Consider the following 20,055-nt stretch of genomic DNA (forward strand, 5'->3'; position numbering starts at 1 on the left):
TAAAGTACTGCTTTTTAAGTCTGAAATGGGTTAACTCCTTTGATGTTTACATTTCTACTGGAACTGACCAGACTGACTAGAATTATGTATGAAAACAAATCTCTACGTAGGCTTTGAATTCAGTAACATCAGGTTTCGGTTAATATTTTAGTTTTTAAGGCAGGAAAAGTTGCAGCCACAGGCTTCAGTTTACTTGGGAATTATTCTGATTTTTAAAATGATGTATATGAGTGTTTTGCCCGTGTGGATGTCTGTGCCACATTCATGCCTGGTGCCCACAGAGGGCAGAAGATGGCAGCACTCGCCCTGGAACTGGAGTGACAGACTGCTATGAGCCACATGTGGGTGCTGGGAAGTGAGTTGGGGTCCTCTGGGAGAGCAGCCAGTGCTCTTAACTGTGGAGCCATCTTTCCAACCCCACTGGCTGAGATATTTTTATAAATAGCCATTACTTAATTTTAAGGTTTAAAGTTATCAAAAAGATTTTTTAAACTAGTTTTTAAAGAGACATGGTTTATGAAACATAATTGTTCTTAATTCCCAGTCTGCCATTTAAAATTAACACTACATGCAACCTTTGCCAGACACTGCAACAGGAGATAGAAATTAATGCAGAAATACACAACTGGCCAAAGTGTTAAGGATAGGGGATGGAGTACCCTGCCCTACAGGGACATCTCCACCCCTGGGAAAAACTCAGGGAACAGTACAGAAGAGGGTGAGGGAAGATGCTAAGAGCCAGAGGATGAGGGGGTGTACAGCAAAATATGTTCTCTGGATATGACATAGCTGTATGAACTCACTGATGCTGTGGTTATCTGCATAACATCTCTCTGTGACTAAACCTATCATTTCATCATGGATGGCACAGGGACCCCTGAGGCTCCACCTCTCCCTGGGGTGACACTGGCAGCTGATGGTTGCTGGAGGTAGGGGATATCATTTTCTTCAGAAGTGTAGCCACCGATATGTTGCCTATGGTCCAGAATAACCTCCTATCAACACTCACATAAGAACTTCCAATGGGACACACAGAAAGGAGATGTGGAAGTGGGAGAGGGGCTTGCTGGGAAGAAGGGTTTTGACAGGAAGGAGAGGATAAAAGGGTCTTGGGGAATAAAAATAAAAAATTAATTATAAACTGTTAAGTTTCAAACCCAGTACAAACTGGCTGACCTGCCTAGCATATCGAATCAGACCTGGCAGCCAGGTTCTCCCAGCATTCCTTAGACCCTTCCTGTTACAGGGTATGGATCACAGCATACCCTGACCTCTACCCTGATCTCTCCAGCCCAAGGGCTGGGCTGCCCTTCCCTCAAGAGGTTTCTCTATATAATCCAGACATTTGGGTTACCCACCCTCTTGTACCTTTGGCCTCCTGGCGGCTGCACCTGGTTCCCTTCTCTCCCTTCCCTCTACCCCACATGGCCCAGATCAGTCTGGTCCACTCTGAATTTTCCCAGATATCCCTGCCTCTGACCGTGCTCTCCCTCTTACCTAAAAGAAACCTTCTCTTCCACCATACATAGGACCAGTCATGTCCTTTCCTTTTTACTTCTTTATTCATTCACACTCATGTAAAAAAGAGTGTCAAAAAATAAAAACACATGATTGTTGTAAATGGGGCACTTACCATGTTTAAGTCATTCACAGTCACCAGCTTTATTTTAAAAAATTATGTTTGATGATAGCTGATTCATAATTATATGGTTATTCTATATTGGTCATCTGTATTTCTTCTGAGAATTTCCTACTCAATTCTTTGACCCTTTTGAGTTTTTATTTTTTAATTCTTTGTATACTCTAAATAGTCTCTGTCATATGAATGGATAAAAAGATTTTCCTCCATTCTGTAGGCTTCTTCACTCAAGTACTTTTTTTTCCTATACAGAATGTTCTTAATCTCATGAGGTCCCATTTGTTGATTGCTGACTATATTTTCTGAGCATGAGAGTCCTTGTCAAAAGTCCCTGGGTATGTCTTTATCTTCAAATGTTTTTCCTGCCTCTTTCTCTAGCAATTTCATAGCAACAGGTGTTACATTATTGACTTCAATACATTGGGAGTTAATTTTTGTGCTGTGTGAGAGACTGGGATCTAGTTTCAGTCAAGTGCGTGTAGATGCCCACTTGTCCCAACATCCTTTGCTAAAGAGGCAGTCTGTTCTCTAACAACTATGTTGGTATCACAGTAAAAGGAACCAGACAGCTGTAGTTGGGTGGGTTTATGTATACACTACTGATCTACATGTCTATTTTTGTGCCAGTACCATACTGTACTTGTAATTATGGCTCTGTAATATAACATGAAGTTACATCCTATACAGTGATACTTCCAGTTTTTCCTGATTGCCCCCTGCCCCAGATTGATTTATCTGATGATTTTTAACTTTCAAATGAATTTTAAGATTATTTTTCTTCTTTTTTTTATAATGGATGGCACTGGAATTTTGATGAGGATTATATTGAATCTGTAGACTGGCTTCTGGTAAAATGACTATCTGGTCATTTTTCACAATAGTGAATCTTCTAGTCCATGAAGAGGTCTTTACTTCTTCTAGTGCCTTCCTCCACTTCTTTCTTCAGTGCAAAGGTGTTTCATTTCCTTGGTTAGAAGGTGTGGTAGTTTGAATGTAATTAGCTCCCATTAGCTTAGAGGGAGTGGCAGTATTAGGAGACTTTGTTGGAGTAGGTATGGCTTTATTGGAGGAAGTGTGTCACAGAGGGTGGGCTTTGAAGTCTCCTATGTTCAGGCTATGCCCAGTGACATATTCTTCCTGTTGCCTGCAGGTCAAGAAGTAGGACTCTCAATTCCTTTTCCAACATGTCTGCTTTCATGCCACCATGCTGCTCCATGATGGTATTAGACTAAATCTCTGAAAAAGTAAGGTACCCCAATTAAATGGTTTTCTTTAGAAGAGTTTCAGTGGTCATGGTGTCTCTTTCACAGCAATAGAAACCCTAACTAAGACAGAAGGTATGTTTTTAATGGCACTTGTGAGATTTTATTCCTGATTTCTTCCTTGGCATGTTTGCTATTGGTATACAGTGTATCCGTTGTTTCTGTGTGCTGATTTTTTAATCCTGCCATTTTGCTGAGTGTTTATCAGTCCAAGATTTTTCTGGTGGAATCTTTAGAATCTCTTTCATATAAAGGCATAACCTATAAATAAGGATACATTAATGTCTTTTCTTATTTGTCTTCTTTCATTTCCTAACCATGTCTTACTGATGTGACTAAGCCTTCTAGTACTATATTGAACATGAATGGAAAAATATGACACATAGCTTGTTCTTAGTTTGATTGAAAATATTTTGATTTTTCAATTCATTTTATAATGTTAGCTACAAGTCTGCCACATGTAACCTTTATTATGTTGGGATATATTCCATCTATTCCCACTTTTTTCAGGTGTTAGTCTACTGGGTTTTGTCAAAAGCCCTTTTTACACCTACTGAGACAACCTTGAGATTTTTGTTCTTGAGTCCATTTATGTGACATATTTCATTTACTGCATGTTTACTTATGTATGTTGAACCATTCCTGTATTGTTGGAATGGAGCCAACCTGATCATGGTGAATGATCTTTTTGATGTGTTCTTGAATTTGGGTTGCAAGTTTGTGGTTTGTTGTGGGATATTTTGATTGCACTCCGACACTCTCAAGACTGCCATTAAAGTTTATCTTGAACCAGAGGGCAATGTTAGCTGCTAACTGACCAGAATTAGTCATAGCAGTTTTGGTAGACCTAGTACAGAGAAACACACAGGGAGTAGAAGGGAGGGGCTTAGAAAGATTCGTGGCCCTTTTGAATAGAAGAGGGTGAGTGAGAGAGGAGGTCACTGGTTGCTTCTCTGCCGCTTCTCTGATTGATGAGGTTTTTACCTTGACTCCCGAGTTTTATTTAATAATATAACAATATGAGTAATTGCTTCAGTGATCTTTTGTTGTTGAGAAAATAATCTCCTGATTGAGAACATAACAAACAGCTTAATGAAATAAGGATGCTGGGGCTGGAGAGATGGCTCAGAGGTTAAGAGCACTGACTGTTCTTCCAGAGGTCCTGAGTTCAATTCCCAGAAACCATATGGTGGCTCACAACCACCTTGAATGAGATATGGTGCCTTATGCTGGCACACAGGCAGAAGACTGTATACATAATAAATAAATAAAATATTTAAAAAAAGAAAAAAGAAATAAGGATACTGATGCTAGACATGAAAAAGGAATTTTAAAAATTCAGAAATACTGAAAAAATAATATGAAATGTTGGAAATGAAAAATACAATAATTTACATAAAAAAGCTCTGTGGAAAGTCTGTCTCACCATCAGAATGGGTCAAGTAGAAGATCAAGATCAAGGCCAGGCAGTGGGGGTACATGCCTTTATTCCCAGCACTCGGAAGGCAAAGGCAGGAGGATCTCTGAGAGTTCGAGACCAGCCTGGTCTACAAGAGTTAGTTCCAAGACAGCCTCCAAAGCCACAAAGAAACCCTGTCTCAAAACAACTGCCCCCCCCAAAAAAAAGAAAAAAGAAGATCGAGATCTGAGCTTCAAGAATAAGGCCTAGGAACTGGAATAATCAAACAACTACAAACATAAAAGTAGAAGATGATATCAGTGTATCAGTGACTTATGTGACACTCTGAAAAGACCAAACCTATGGGTAATAAGTATAGAAGAGGCATATAGTTCTAAAGGCTAAAGAAAAACATAACAATTTTCTGAAGTTAGGAAGAGATGGTTATACAGACTGTACCAGTTAGTAGACAAGTCTGTGGGACATTTTATTGATTAATGAAAGGTGTTGAAGGGCCCAGCCCACTATGGGTGAAGCAACAGGGAGTCTTGGGTTGTATAAAAAAGCAAGATGAGTGAGCTACAGAGAGCAAGGCCATAAGCAGCATCCCTCCTGGTCCCTGCCTCAGCTCCTGCCTCCAGGATCCTGCTTCAGTCCCAATTCTGATTATCCTCCCTTTCCTCCCAAGTTGCTTTTGGTCAGAGTTTTATCACAGCAGTAGAAAGCAAAGTAGGACAGACAAAATACGTTCCAAATAAATGAACCTGGGATGCAAACGCCATTGTTCTAGCAGCTGACGAAACAGGCTTGAAACCAAAGCTAGCGACAAGACAATCACTTCATGTTGTTTAAGAAAACAACATCAAGAGAACATTATGAACCTTAACAATATGCACTGATCTCATAAAACGAATACTATATATACCATGTGCACTCTCGGGCTGGGGCTGGGGCTTGGGCTGGGGCTGTACAGCACCCACCTAACAACCACAAGAGTAAAAGAGAAACAGAATAAAACAATGAAAGATCATTGAAAGATAAGCACTTGGCTACATGTGGTGGTGTATGCCTTTAATTCCAGCACTTGAAAGGCAGAGGCAGGAGGTGGTCTGTGAGTCTGAGATCAGCTTGATCAAAAAATTTTTTTTCTCCCAAAAGAAATGATTTTACTATATTAAGGGGAAAAATGATAACATAGTTTATTTCCACATAAGAACAAATTATATTCCAAATAATCACATAATTTCAAGAAAGGGTTTTTCCTAAAATACTTTCATAAAAAGTAACCCCAAAGCTAAGAATTCTGGAAATGCCACCTTGTACATTAGTATAATCTTTCTTGATATTGTTCATGATAAATGAAGCTATCAGTAACTTTACTCTGTAGAATCATACTTTGGTGATTTTTATACTTTCACAGATAAGGAACATATATACACACACAGACCACACACACACACACACACACACACACACACACACACACACACACACACACACACACACACACACACTTTTCTAATGGTTTGTACTGGAGGCCAGGGGATTACATTTTGTCAAACCCAGATTGAACAGAGTTGAATTTAGGTTAATACAGAGAAAGGCGTGCTCTGGATGTGTTGTTCTTTGTATTTCCTGAAGCATCAGGTGAATGGTAAAAACTTCAAAGAGCTTCTTATTACTCCTGTAAAAAAATAGTTTTATTAGTTATTTATAAACTTGAGAGAACTTATGCAAATGTGAGAGAATGGCCTTGTTTTTAAAAACAATGGAGAAAATGGCTGATTACAGGATTTAGATGATGAGAAAAGTAGGTTTTATGATCTAAGTCTGAAGTAGAAAAACATTACAGGCAAAGAGAAATAGTTTATATCCTGAAAATTGAACCCTATTCACTAATAGAAAACAACCGTGAGGAATTAGGAACCTCCCTTTCCCACAGTTAGACAGACCAGTTTTCTTAAGAATCTAAAGTGGCAACATACTACTTTTCAACCACTCTCTCTCTAATAGACATCCCCGCTTGGTGTGGTGGCGCACACCTTTAATCCCTGCACTTCAAGGCAGACGCAGGCAGATATGAGATCCAGGACAGCTTGGTCTACACATCAAGTTCCGGGATAGCCAGAGCTATATAGAGATAGGCTATCTCACAAAATAAAAACAAGAGAAGAAGAAGAGGAGAAAGCATTCAGTAATTTCATTTCAACCATAACCCTATCTTAAATGAAAAGTGGGAGTTCACCTATTTTATTTTCTTCTCTGGGTATATTTGCCTCAAGAGAAATTATCAGATAACCCAGCATTAAAGGAGATAGAAGACAAGGTGATTTCCTGAAGCTCATTGGTCATGTAGCCTAGCCAATCAGTGAGCTCCAGGTTCAGTGAGAGACCCTGTCTCAAGAAAAAGAAGAGGAAGATACCTAACATTAACCTCAGGCCTCCATATGTAGACACACACACGCATGCACACACGTACACAGGCGTGCACTATTTTGCCTGTTTTGTGAAGTATGTACTTCAGTGAATAAATAAGGAATTACAAAAATATACTTTTATTATCACTGTTTTTTTCCACCTGTCATATATAAAATGTCAGTGTGCAGTGATTTGTTCTTATATTATCATGTGACCCCTCTCCCCACAGTGCAAGTAAAACCTTGCTCTTGGATTTCCATGCTATCTCTGGATTTAAAGTCTTCTTAGATGAACTGAAACAATGGAGAAACAACTATCGTTTCAAAGACAGTCTATTATTAAATCTATGTGTATGTTTTTAAAGTGTGTGTGTGTGTGTGTGTGTGGTATGGTATGGACATGTGGGCATGTTCAGGTGGGTGGAGACATCTGGCATCATATCTTTCATTCTCTCATTTATTCCTTTGAAACAGGGTCTCTTACTGAACCTGGAGTTATGCTGGTGGCCACCAAGCCACATTGATCCTCCTGCCTCCACCCCTTGCAGCCACATTTAGCATCTTATATGAGTACTGGGGATTTGAACTCAAGTCCTCATGCTTATGCAGTAATTACTCTTACCTGCTGAGCACCTGCCCAATATATTGTCTCTACATCTGTAGACTGGAAATAATGAATTAGAACAAAGCAATAATCAAGCTGAACTAGTTTGAGATCGAGATTGAAAAAGCAGCCCTATTAGTGATCACAATATAATCATCAGTTAAAAATGTTACAAAAGATATTCTTACTTGATTTTTGAAAGCTTCTGTAGGATAATACTGAGCTTTTCTAGGATGTGAAGATCAAGCTTAGGGGTTCGGAGCAGCACAGAACAAGTACGAAAAAAAAAAGAGTTGCTACAGGCTTCCAGGAAAGGTTGCAAGGACTCTGCAAAACAAGTCACCAGGTTTTACTGTTAAGAAGTATAAAAGAAAATTAAAAAAGCAAAACCAGAACTATGTGAGTTGTGAGTCAATACCAGCTTGGACTCTCATTCTTTCATCCTTAAACTGGAGGGTAAAATCATCATTTGCAAAGTGAAAACATACATTGGCTCTTGTTGGGTGTCACAAGGAGCAGGTTATTACCTAACACAAAGCATGTCTGAAAGGAGGGGAAAAGTGTTTTTTCAATGAGCTTCTAACTGGAAGCCCAGTCTAGTTGACTGCAAATAAGAAGTTCCATTGAAGTAGTAAATTATTTTTCCCTAAAACCCCAATAACAATTCTGAGTATTAGATGGGAAAGAACACTTTCAGCATAAAAGCTAAAGAAGGACAGACTTACAATAGATTGAAAATCTACAGATAAAAAGTTTAAGGGATCATCATGAAGAAGCAGGCGGAAAGGCTATAAGACCCAAAGGATCAAGGAGTCTGCTGTGAGACTGTGTCTCCTAGGATGTCAGAAGCTCAAGTCTCACCCACATGGCTGCCTCAACATGAGCTAAACAGGGACAACAGATGTACTAATGTGGGAGGGGGAAAAGCCATGAGGATTCAACCATACACAAACAACTACAGGCATTAAGAATGCTGAGAGTGGGAGAATTAGTCTTCTCCAGTATTCCAGCACCAAACAGCCAGTCCTGAAAACATACGTATACATGTAACATTATTCGGACTGAGCAGTTGTATTCGTATTCATAAATTTAGGGGTGTGTGTTTATTTATGTACATACGAATATAGCAACAATTAATGAAAAACAGACATTGAGTTTGAAAGAGAACAAAGAAGGGTGTATGGGAGGGTTTGGAAGGGGAAAAGGGAAGGGGACATGATGTAATTATAATCTCAAAAAATAAAGTAAATATTTTCTAATTTAAGTGTTTGTATAACATGATTTTACTTAAAAATTAAAAGTGAAATTAAAATAAAAGAGAAATTACAAACAGAAGAGAAGACAGGAGAGATGAATTTATATATATTTGCCTTAAGATTGACACAATTACTATGAGTTCTTATATATCAATTAGAAAAGGTTTACCTAGTATTTTTACTAATGAACACAACTAACCTCAGTTATATGAGAACATAATGTATTCAATCTCATTAAGAATGAAATAATAGAAACTTCCCACATTTCATACCAAAGCCTTAAATGTACACATCCTTTTACTTAGTAATTTGTGCCTCTTAGAATCACCCAATAGAGATGCATACAGAGGTAAGAAGCCATATTTCATTTATTGTGTTTCTTACAGGATAATATATGAAAATACTTTTAGAGCATAAGTTAACTGGTACTGGCTAGTTAAGGAAGTGTGGGGAAAAATTTTGTAAAAATCACACACTGTCAAAGTGTGACCTTTAAAACAATTCACTCTTTAGTAAAAAGCTTCTGCAAATGGCTTTTTTCCCCTAAATGCAAGTTATTTCCCATAAAAGATATAAAACCATGATAGTTTTGCATTCATCTTGCTTTTTAAATCTATAAACACAACTTGGAAGGCTTGTATGTTACTGTCTTGAGACTGTATTGATTAAAACAAACTATAGAAGCGACAAAATCTAAAACAGTAAGTAAAGCCAAGGAAGCAGAAACAGGCTGGTGGAAAAGGAAAGGCGTCTATGCGAGGGACGGAGAACCACTTTCTCTAAATAGAAACACTCCCTTTGCAGGGAGGCCAAAGGCTAGCGAGTCACCTCCCTAACATTGCTCCTCATGGAGTGGCTTGCAAGTTGTGTAGTCAGCTCCACAGATGCAACTTTTTGAGTCATCATCACCTGTGCTAGGACAGGCTTTCCGGTTATTGTGCCATCTTTATTTCTGTATGTAACCCCAGAGCCATTCTTTACTAACCATTTTCAAATTGGATTTCAGTTCCATTCCCCAAAATGGAACCCATACCTGTCATCATTATCAGGCTAAGAACCTATGGCTAAACAAGACACAGGTCCTAGGGAAGACCCCCTACTATTATTTTGCTAAACAGACATAGTGTTCAGTTGATTCCTAATGATTTATCATAAGCTTTCATTTGTACTAGATTATGATTAACACAGAGACCCACAACTGGTCAAGGAATAGAAAATAAGAGACTGTAGAATGCTCAGCCCTAAACAGAACACATACACTGCACGCCTCCTCTCAAGGCTCAGGGATCACTGAGGCAGAAGCGGAAGGAAAGGATCTAAGTGCCAGAGGCAGTGGATGACAATAAGGGAGCAGTATCCTCTGGACACAGTGGGACAGCGGCACACATCATCTCACTACATTTGTGACAGCATACACGAGACCTATGCAAGACCAGACCAGACAGATCCCAATCCCAGCATGGAGAGGGGAGCTGGGTATAGAATCCTACCCCTAGTCATGGAGCTATGAGCAAATGTTAGGGGCTGAGAGGGAGAGTCAGTTTTCCTCTAAGAATGTGACCTCTGGTCAGTCAGGCATGCTCCAGTGGAAGACCACACATTCGGGAATAGCTGGGCAGCACCAATTGGTCTTGAGGGAAAAGAGGAAACTGAAGCTGAGGTAGATAGGAAAGGAGGGATGATCTGGGATGAGTTCAGGGAGAGGGTGAATATGATCAAAGCACAAAACACTATACAAAATTATCAAAAACTTAGTCAAAATAAGAAAACAAAAATAAAAGATACAATTTCTAGATTAAAAACAGAGGAATACTCTTCAAGATGCCAAAGTGGGCAAGAACTTTCCAGACATAACTTCAATGCACAAAAGTTAGCACCAAAAACCATGAAAGTAAGGTTTCTGTGCAGTGGAAGAAACTGTCAGCACACAGGCAGCCCACAGAATGGGAAAATATCCTTACCCTCTACACTTCAGACAAGGGGCAGATAATAAACAGAATTTACAGACAACTGTAGAAAGCAGATACCTAGGAAATAAAGCTGCAAACCAATGGGGGTAATGCTGTAATGAGTTACAGCAAGTTAAGGGAGGGGGATTCAAATGGTCAATAACCATTAAAAATGTTCAACACACCCAGTCATCAGGTAAATGCTCCGAGATAACATCTCACCCCAGTCAGAGTAGCTGTCATCATGAAACCTGACAACAAATACCAGAGAGGATGAGGAGAGAGAAGAACCCTCATCCACCTCTGGCAGGAGTGAAATTAATGCAACCATGACAGAAATCAGCTTGGCGATTCCTCAGAAAACTGGAAACAGCACTACCATGTGATACAGCTACTGTACTCCTGGTCATATACACAGAGAACTCTTTATCATGTGGTAGAGATATTTTCATCTCATGTTCATTGCTGCTCTATTCAATACTCCAGCAAGGAAATGGAGGCAACTTAGGTGCCCTTCAAGAAGTGAATGGATAATAAAACTCTGGCACACATACATATATAATGGAATATTACTCAGCTCTAAAGAAAAACAAAATTACCAAATTTGCAGGAAAATGGATGGATTTATAATGCATGATATTAACCAAGCTCACCCAATCTCAGGAAGAACAAACAAACACATGTTCTCCCTGTATATGGATTGTAGTCCATAATGTGTACAATGTATACATAAAAACAAATATACATGTGAGTATAACGTTTAGAAAGGGAACAAGACTAATAAAGAAAATGCTTACTAATGAATTCGCACATGTATTATATGCAAGTAAGTCCTCTGAATGCTCTCTGGAGGCATAACACATTCTCAGTGTAAAACACAACCTTCAGTGGGCAGCGGCCACTTTGTGATTCCATGACAGGCTGTTAACCTGACTGCGAGACATGAGTTTTAAATTATGTTTTTTATTGTTTAAATATTCCTGTAGGATGAAGTTCTTTGTAAATACTACTAAACTTAGGGTATTTTATTCTTTATGTATGAATTTTAGCTATCCAATTAACACAGAGTGAAGTAAGAGGTGTAAAGTCATCGTAATTATGAAATATTTGAGGATTCCTGAGATTTATTGCCCCTGAATCTCAAAGAGCAACATGCCAGGAATTTGAAAACCCTGAGAAACTTGTGCAGCCACTATGGAAATCAGTATGGAAATCCCCCCAAAAACTGAAAATAAAACCACCCTATCACCCATCCACAGTACTAAGTCAACACACCAGAGATATTTGTGCTTCTATGTTTAGAGCTGTACTATTCACAATAACCAGGAAATGGAAGCAGCCCTTGATGCCCATCAACAAATGAGTTAATAAAGAAAATGTGGTACACAGGCTGGAAGACACAGAGACCTAGGATAGAACCAAACACGGCTGGAGGGGGGAAATGTCAGTGTAATGATGTCTGATATTCATTCTGCTACACACACAGATTGGTGCCTAGCCCAGTAGTCACCAGAGAGGCTTCACCCAGCAACTGATGGAAACAAACACAGACCCACTGCCAAACATTAGACAGCGCTTAGGGAGTCCTGTAGAAGTGGGGGACAAAGGACTGTAGGAGCCAGAAGGGTCAAGAACACCACAGAAAACTAGCAGAATCAACTAACCTAGGCACATAGGGACTCATAGAGACTGAACTGACAATCAGGGAGCCTGCATGGGACTGACCTATGCACTCGGCATATATGTTACAACAGTTGTGTAACTTGGTCCTCCTGTAGGACTCCTAACAGTGGGAACCGGGGCTGTTTCTGACTCTTTTGCTGACTTTTGGGACCCTTCTCATACTGGGTCTCCTTGCCCAGCCTTAATACATGGGGAAGTGCTTACTAAGTCTTACTGCATCTTGGTATGCCATGTTTTGTTGATATTCATCGGAGACCTACCTTTTCCTAAACAGAAATGGAGGAATGGGTTAGGGGGTGGAAACAGAGGAGGGTCGGGGGAGGGACTGGGAGGAGAGGAAGGAGGGGAAACTATGATGCAAAACAGTTTGTAAAACAAATAAATAAAAAGAAAATACCAGCCTAAAAGCCTATTTGGTTATTAAACAAAGAAAAGAAAATGTGGTACATATATATACACGAGGGAATTTTACATAAAGAAAAACAAAATCATGACATTTTCAGAAAACAGATGCAAATGGATTATGTTATGTGAGATAACAGACTCAGAGACAAATACCACATTATTTATCATACAAGGAACTTAAATTTTAGATTATATACATATGTATATAGCTACATCTATATGTCTGTGTTTTCAGGACACTTAACTAGAGAAGGAGTCATAAGAGGGGAAGAAGAGATCTTAAGGGCTGTGGGAAATAGGAATGACAACAGAAGACACATGATAAGAGGGTACAGACGAGAACTAACCAGAGGAAGATCAGGAGCCAACTAGAGAAGGGGGCAGAGAGGAGGGTGGTGGGGGAGGAACATACAACAACAAATATGACATATACATATCAAGATGCCGTAACAAAACCTCTTGTTCTGAGTGCTGACCTAAATAAGGACTCTTAAAAATAGGCACCATTTAAAAGCTGAAATGGTGCCTGGTATGTAGAGTTAACATGCTGTGATTAGGAGGGGACGGAAGCATCATTTCTTTACATACATAAACATAAACACTTACTTGATTCTACTGTCATCTGAAGCAGACTATCGATGACGTTGGATAAGAGCCCTTTACTGGATATCCTCAGGTGTTTTAGTATTACTGGAACAGCTTGGTACTCTAAAAATAAGGTTTTTCCTTCATCTGTCTTCAAGTCCAAACAAAGGGAATCAAATGCTTGAGCTAGGTAGTCAGCTGAAAACAACACAAACAACCATCTATGCATCCGTCATTAAATCAGAAACTTAAGGTTAAACAAAAAGAGCCACATCTTTAATAAAGCAAAAGAAATGTAAAAATAATCAAATGACAAGAGATCACAAACTAAATTTAGATTCATCCCCCTCAAAGACTGCTCACTGGGGAAGGAGAGAGAAAAAGCTGTCCAATTGCAATGGGGCAAATTCATTTAGTGTATTTACATTTCAGTACGAAGATAATCAGACCTATGCTGCTTTTTATACTAAGAAAGAAAATTAATGATTGATATTAAATAGCACGGTAGTATATATTTCCATATTTTGTTGTAATTATTACATTTCTACAGACAGCATCATATGTATCTTTAAAATAGCTGCTAAGATCATATGTCTTATTGCTGACTTCTAAATGCCTCCCCATTTAAAATTGTAACTATACACAAACCTGCTCAGTGAGTTTTTTAATATTTTTTTAAAAATGCTTTACAGATTTTCATTAACAGCTTTTTAAAAGATTTATTTGTTTATTTATTTATTTATTATGTATACAGTGTTCTGCCTACATGTATGCCTGCTGGCCAGAAGAAGGCACCAGGTCTCATTACAGATGGTTGTGAGCCACCATGTGGTTGCTGGGAATTGAACTCAGGACCTTTGGAAGAGCAAAAAATCTGGAACGCTTCATGAATTTGCGTGTCATCCTTGCGCAGGGGCCATGCTAATCTTCTCTGTATCGTTCCAATTTTAGTATATGTGCTGCCAAAGCGAGCACGCTCAGTGAGTTTCAAACAAGGGTTTCTGTCTCCTACTAAAGAGCAAATATCACACCATTCAAAGACAACTTCAAAAATATCGGGCTATGCTCAGGTCCACTACATTCTATAATTCACCCATTATTATGAACATCAGCAAGATTTTACCAAGACCCACACTGGAATGGCACTTTGAGACAAGAGTCCTTAAACTCCCCTTTTTAAAATGTTCCACATGTGACTGGTGAGCCACCAAATTGAGAGAAGAACTAGTTTAAAGGAGAAGACTTAACAGAGCGTCTTGGGCCCCATGTGGCGGCATAAGCTTTTCATAAAGCACACAGAGGGAGGTAGATCATTGTGCCCCAGGCCAGCCATAGCTACATAGAAAGACCCTGTCTTTGAAAAAAAAAAAAGGGAGGGGTCTTGGCCTTAAAGTGATGTTACTAAATGGAATTCCCAATGGTACCAGGTGTGAGATACCTCCCTGTGAGTTGTTGATTAGAGGAGGGAAGGGGCCACCCTCAGAACCAGATGATACCACCCCGTGGCTGAAGACACCACACACTTTTGTTTTTCTTTGCTTTTCTGATATTCAGCTTGAAGCCTGAACTCCAATATCAGTCTCTGGGTCATTTATTTATTTGTGTTACACACCTCCTCCTAGGTACGACCTTGCTCTCAAATTCATAACCTCTGGTCTGTTTTTCTTAACTTGATTTGAGCCAGGGGCTCTCACTGAACTTGAATCTCAACATATCGGTAGAGGCTGGTCAGTGAGCCCAAGCCCTCAGTGCTGGGGTTAGAGATGTACACCACTGTACTCGGCTTTCATGAGAATGCTAGGGACCTAAACTTGGGTTCTTATGCTTGTCCAGCAATACTTTAGCCACCAAGTCATCTCTCTGGCCCAAACTTTTTTAAAAAAAGCAGCAATACATACAGAATAGACAAATCCTTACCTCTTTACAGGAACAAGTTTTACAACAGTGCCCCCTACTGTATTTGAAATCACTTGCAGCAGCTAACATGATTACGTGCACTGACTGATACAGGGCTGTCTGCTAAGAAAGGGTCTTACTATATACAGGTCTGCCTGGTCTGGAACATCATGTGTAGGTCAAGCCAGCCTTAAGTTTGCCTTTGTTCTCTTCCCTTGGCTTCCCTAGTGATAATTGCATGTGTTTGTCACTGCATCCTGCGTCATGGTACCTTTTAAAACAATTTTAATTTACAAGCTTAAAAGGTCATGTTCCCCTTCCCCTCCCCCCTGTCTCTCTCTAATCTTTCTGGTCTTTTGCTTGTATATTATGGTTTCCTATTTTGTATTTTTATGGATTTGTGTGTGTTGATGTTTCTTGTGCTTTTTTTTTTCTTTTTCCTTTTTTTTTCTAATTCTGGTTGGTTTTGTCTGTTTTCTACAAAGAGAAACAAGATATGAAATTGGATGAGTAGGGAGAGGGAAGGATCCTGGAGGAGGAAAAACCATAATCAGAATATAGTATATGAGAAATTGTTTTCAATTTTTAAAAATGAGGCAAAGAGTTGCCCCTTAACAGTTTTCACAAGTAGAAAAATAGCACTTGGTTATTTTTTCTAAAGTGGTCTTATCTTTTTAAGAAACATTTATTTTATTTGTAATTATACATATATATATATATATATATGGGGAGTGGAGGGACTATGCAATCAAGAGGCTCACACACACACACACAAAGACAAACACTTGTACATACAGGTGTACACATAACCACCCCCACATACATTCATACATTCATACATATATACCTCACACAATACAAACACAGAGACACACATACATACACATGTACATGCATGTATACACACAGAGAGAGAGAGAGAGAGAGAGAGAGAGAGAGAGAGAGAGAGAGAGAGAGAGAGAACCGAAAGGATATAATAGCCTCACTCTTTTGAGAAAGACACCAATGTCTGCTAAAATTAGAATGACGTATCCTGGGCTAGAGAGATGGCTCAAAGGATAAAAGTACTGACTGTCCTTCCAGAGGACCTCAGTTCGATTCCCAGCACCCACATGGCAGCTAACAACTGTCTGTAACTCCAAGATCTGACACCCTCACGCAGACATACATGCAGGCGAAATGCCAATGTACATAAAATAAGAATAAATAATTAAAAAAGAATGACATGTCCTTTCATATATCCGTGTCAGGTTGGTGAGTTTATTGTACATTTTTAAAGTGCTAAGGCATGTATATGTTAATATTTGCAGTGACAAACACAGGAAATGAGTCAAACATCCCGTTGGTAGCATGATTAAGTGATGACTGGCTAAAAAGTTTAAAATAACGGATTTGGGCTATATGTGTGGATCTGGAAGTTAAATAGAATAAATTTGTGACTAAAAGATAAACAAATCCCAGCATGGATAAGAGAGAGGTGGATTATGTAATCCCACATCTGGGTGAGGAATTATTGGCAACTGAAGGAGAGGATGTGGCCCAGAGGCTAGTCACGTTCCAGTAGATGGTGCTACACCCATTTACACACAGGCAGCAGTTCGTGGGCTGGGTGAGTATAAGAAAAGCGTTCATGACTTTGGGAGAATGGGAGACATATAGGGGAAAATTTGGAAATGAGGGGATAGATCTAATGAAAATACATTGTAGGGGTAGGGGAGGGGCTAAGGAGCTTCTGACAGCTGACAGCTGCTGGAGACGGAGAATCACTTTTCTCTGAGAAGGGGCCACTAGTAGGTTGGCCATGCCCCGGGTGGAGACATGTGTGTATGTATGCATATAAGCTTTAGAACTCTACTTTCCTCCGCCTGCTTTCTCTCTGTTCACATGTCTGCAGAACAGCTCATAACCATTCAGTGGCCTGTACAGTGGGAGCTGCAGACCTGTCCTCAGTGGACAGCTGGGCACTCTGGTCTTCAGTGGAGATCTGTTGGATAGGCACAGAAGATACCCACACACCTTCAGACCAGTCTGATATCGCTGAGCAGCAGTGAACTCAGGAGCTGGTACAGTCCATTCATCCCCAAATTCCTCCATGGCACAGACTTTTTCAGCAGTGGCTTGTTCTTCCCAGTCTCCTCGGGTCTCTGTAGATGTAGAGACTGGGCATGACCTCCCATGGGTGCTCACAGAAGATGGTGCATGCACAGAACTTCCTGGGACAGGATCCACAACATCAGACCCAATGAGTGAGCTCCCTTCTGTCATTGCCTTGGGTAGCTATGTCTACATAGAGCAGAGCAGAGTCTGCATCATGCAGAGCATGGTAGCCAGGTTGGCAGAAGATGCCTCTACAAGGGGTTGGCGGTCAGCCCTAGGATCAGTCACCGCCAAAAGATGAGGCTCCCTAAAGTCTGCTTGGACCTGGCCAGTGAAAGCAGCCAGCACCTGGAGTGAGTCTGGTGGCAGCAGCAAATATCAGCATGCCTTGCTGGCCAGTGCTCCTGAGAAGATAATGAAGACATCAGCAGGCAGTAACAGCTTGAGCTGCAAGCAACAACTTCTCCCAAGTCCTCTTCAGATTTATGACGCAGACATCATCACACTTCCTTTTGTGGATGCACCATCTGGAAATCAAGGTTGGTGCCACTTAAACTGGGTTCCCGTGGCAAGGAACCTCTTCCTTCATCTGCAGGATACTAACGACTCTGGACATTGTATACATTTCCCTTTATTTACAATAGGAAATCAAAAACAATGCTGTATGGACCTGTCCTTGGCAGTATGAATGGGAGATTACAAATATTTTTAAAAGAGAACATGAGGTTGAAAGGGAGGGAGATGTGTGAGAAGAGGTGAGGGCAAGGGCAATGGAGGAAGAGAGCGAGGAAGGATATAATCAAGATACATTTTATACATGTATGAAAGTTTTCAACAATTTTATAATTTCAAGATAAACATAGATGTGTTTAAAAACAGAGGCAGTTGTAAAAGACATAAATTAGGTAGCTAATTATACATCTCCTGGAGTATAAGTGTAGCACACTCCTTTTACTCATAACTACTAGCATTAAAACTCAATAGATGACTCAAATATAAGGTCATGTAGCTACAGCTACTCCAATGTTGGCAAAGATGCCAAAATGTATACTAGAGAAAAGGCAACCTCTTCAAAACTGTGCCACAAAACTGGCACATTCCTTCTACATTCGCATATAGAAGAATGAAATTAGATATTTTTCTTTCTCCCTGTAACAAAAATCAACTCCAAATGGATGAAAGACCTTAATGCAAGACCTGAAACTCAAACTGTGAGGGGAAAAAGCAGAGCAAACACTTCAAGATGTAGGCATAGGCAACGACTTTCTGAAAAGGACCCCAACTGCTCAGGAAATAATGCCAACAATTGAGAAATGGGATTTCACTACTTCAAAGGCATCTGTATAGTAAAACCGAAAAGATACCAATGAAAGAGAAAAAAAATCTTCAACTACACACTTTTCAGAGGATGTATACAAAGAACTCAAAACCTCAAAAATGAAATAACAGGAAATCAAAAAACCCAATCAATAAATGGGCTAATGAAACGGAACAGTCAGTTCTCAAAAAAGATGAAACATAAGTAGCTAAACACAAGTGGCTAAAAACAGGAAAAAATGTTCAATTTTACAAGCCATCAAAGAAATGCAAATTAGAGCTACAAGGAGATTCCCTCTCACCCTAATCAGAGTGGTTGTCTTTAAGAAAGCACATAGCACTCGGCAGTGGTGGCACACACCTTTACTCTCAACTCAGGAAACAGAGGTAGGCAGATCTCTGAGGTCGAGGCTACCTGGTCTACAGAGTTCCAGGACAGGCAGGGCTACACAGAGAACTCTGTCTCAAAAAGGGGGGGGAGGAGGGTGGGAGGGGAGAGGAAAGGAGAGAGAAAGTGAGGGAGAGGACACAAAGCAGTAAATGGCAAGAATAGGGGATGGGGGAGGGAACCCCTATATACACTGCTTTTGGGAATGTAACCAGGCCAGTCTCTGCAAAAATCAGTTTGGAGGTGTCTCAAAAAATTCAAAGCAGATCTGGCCCAGCTACCCTACTCCTATGAACTTCCCCAGAGGATCCCAGTGAACACATCATAGCAGTGGTCACTGAAGCACCGTTCACAAAAGCTGAATTATAGAGCTAGGCTGGGCATGTCTAGGAGTAAGAGAGAGAACATGTGGTGGATATGCACAATGGAATTTTATTCTGTTGTAAAGAACAAAAATTATCATTTGTAGGAAAATGGATGCAACTTGAAATTATCATGTTAAGTCAGTTAGGCCTCATGAAAGAAAAATACAGCATGTTTTCTATTTGTGGGTCCTGGGTTTTATATAGATATATAAAATCATACACACACACACACACACACACAGCATGAAAGCAAAAGCAGATCTTTCTAGAATGTAGGGGACTAAAGGGAAGGGGTAGGAGGAGAAGAAGGGAGAGTATAGAGTATGGGGGAGACATACCCAAAGTATGTTACGTATTCGTTTACAATGTCTTTATGAAACAGTACTAAGTACAATGAAAACACGGCAATAAACATAAAGGAGTCTCTGGTGGAGCTACCTGTAATTTGAGCAGGGAACTTCAGAAATTAAGCAAGACTAACCCTAACCCACTAGGGTAGGCTAACCCGCACCCACACTCCTGTAAGAATCCCAATTCACCAATCTAAAAAGAAATAATCATTAACATATGTACAATTCTTTTAGTTTTGCTAAAGGAAGAAACTTATATATTTTCCTATCTCTAAACTTATCCAAAACATGACTATTACTACATCCTGTCACTCCAAAAAGCTTCTTAAACCTTTTGTAATGTCTCCTTCTATCAACAAATCAAATCCTAAGCAACCATTAAAGGATTATATGAGGAGGTCACATGTATTTATTTTGTAGGTGTAGGTGTATAGGTGAGTGCC

At 39.8% G+C, this 20,055-nt stretch overlaps 1 protein-coding gene and 1 non-coding gene across 5 annotated transcripts in view; both read right to left on the bottom strand.

The window, feature by feature from the left end:
* Positions 1–5,474: 5,474 nt before the first annotated feature.
* Positions 5,475–20,055, bottom strand: part of Ccdc138 (coiled-coil domain containing 138) — a 52,216-nt gene continuing 37,635 nt past the window's right edge. For 3 of the 4 annotated variants that reach the window (XM_040732387.1, XM_040732388.1, XM_040732386.1), the window contains 3 exons: positions 13,221–13,397; positions 7,510–7,648; positions 5,475–5,984 (listed from right to left, as the gene is read on the bottom strand). In XM_040732387.1, coding sequence (XP_040588321.1) covers positions 5,819–5,984; positions 7,510–7,648; positions 13,221–13,397 — 482 coding nt within the window. In that variant the 3' untranslated portion in view covers positions 5,475–5,818. The remainder of the gene's footprint in view (positions 5,985–7,509; positions 7,649–13,220; positions 13,398–20,055) is intronic. The other variant, XM_040732389.1, reaches the window with a different exon arrangement.
* LOC121134425 lies at positions 14,068–14,174 on the bottom strand. Its single transcript, XR_005871498.1, has one exon. It is a non-coding gene; the product is annotated as a U6 spliceosomal RNA (small nuclear RNA).

Source organism: Mesocricetus auratus, unplaced genomic scaffold (assembly GCF_017639785.1).
Source record: "Mesocricetus auratus isolate SY011 unplaced genomic scaffold, BCM_Maur_2.0 Super-Scaffold_100027, whole genome shotgun sequence".
Lineage (NCBI taxonomy): Eukaryota > Metazoa > Chordata > Mammalia > Rodentia > Cricetidae > Mesocricetus > Mesocricetus auratus.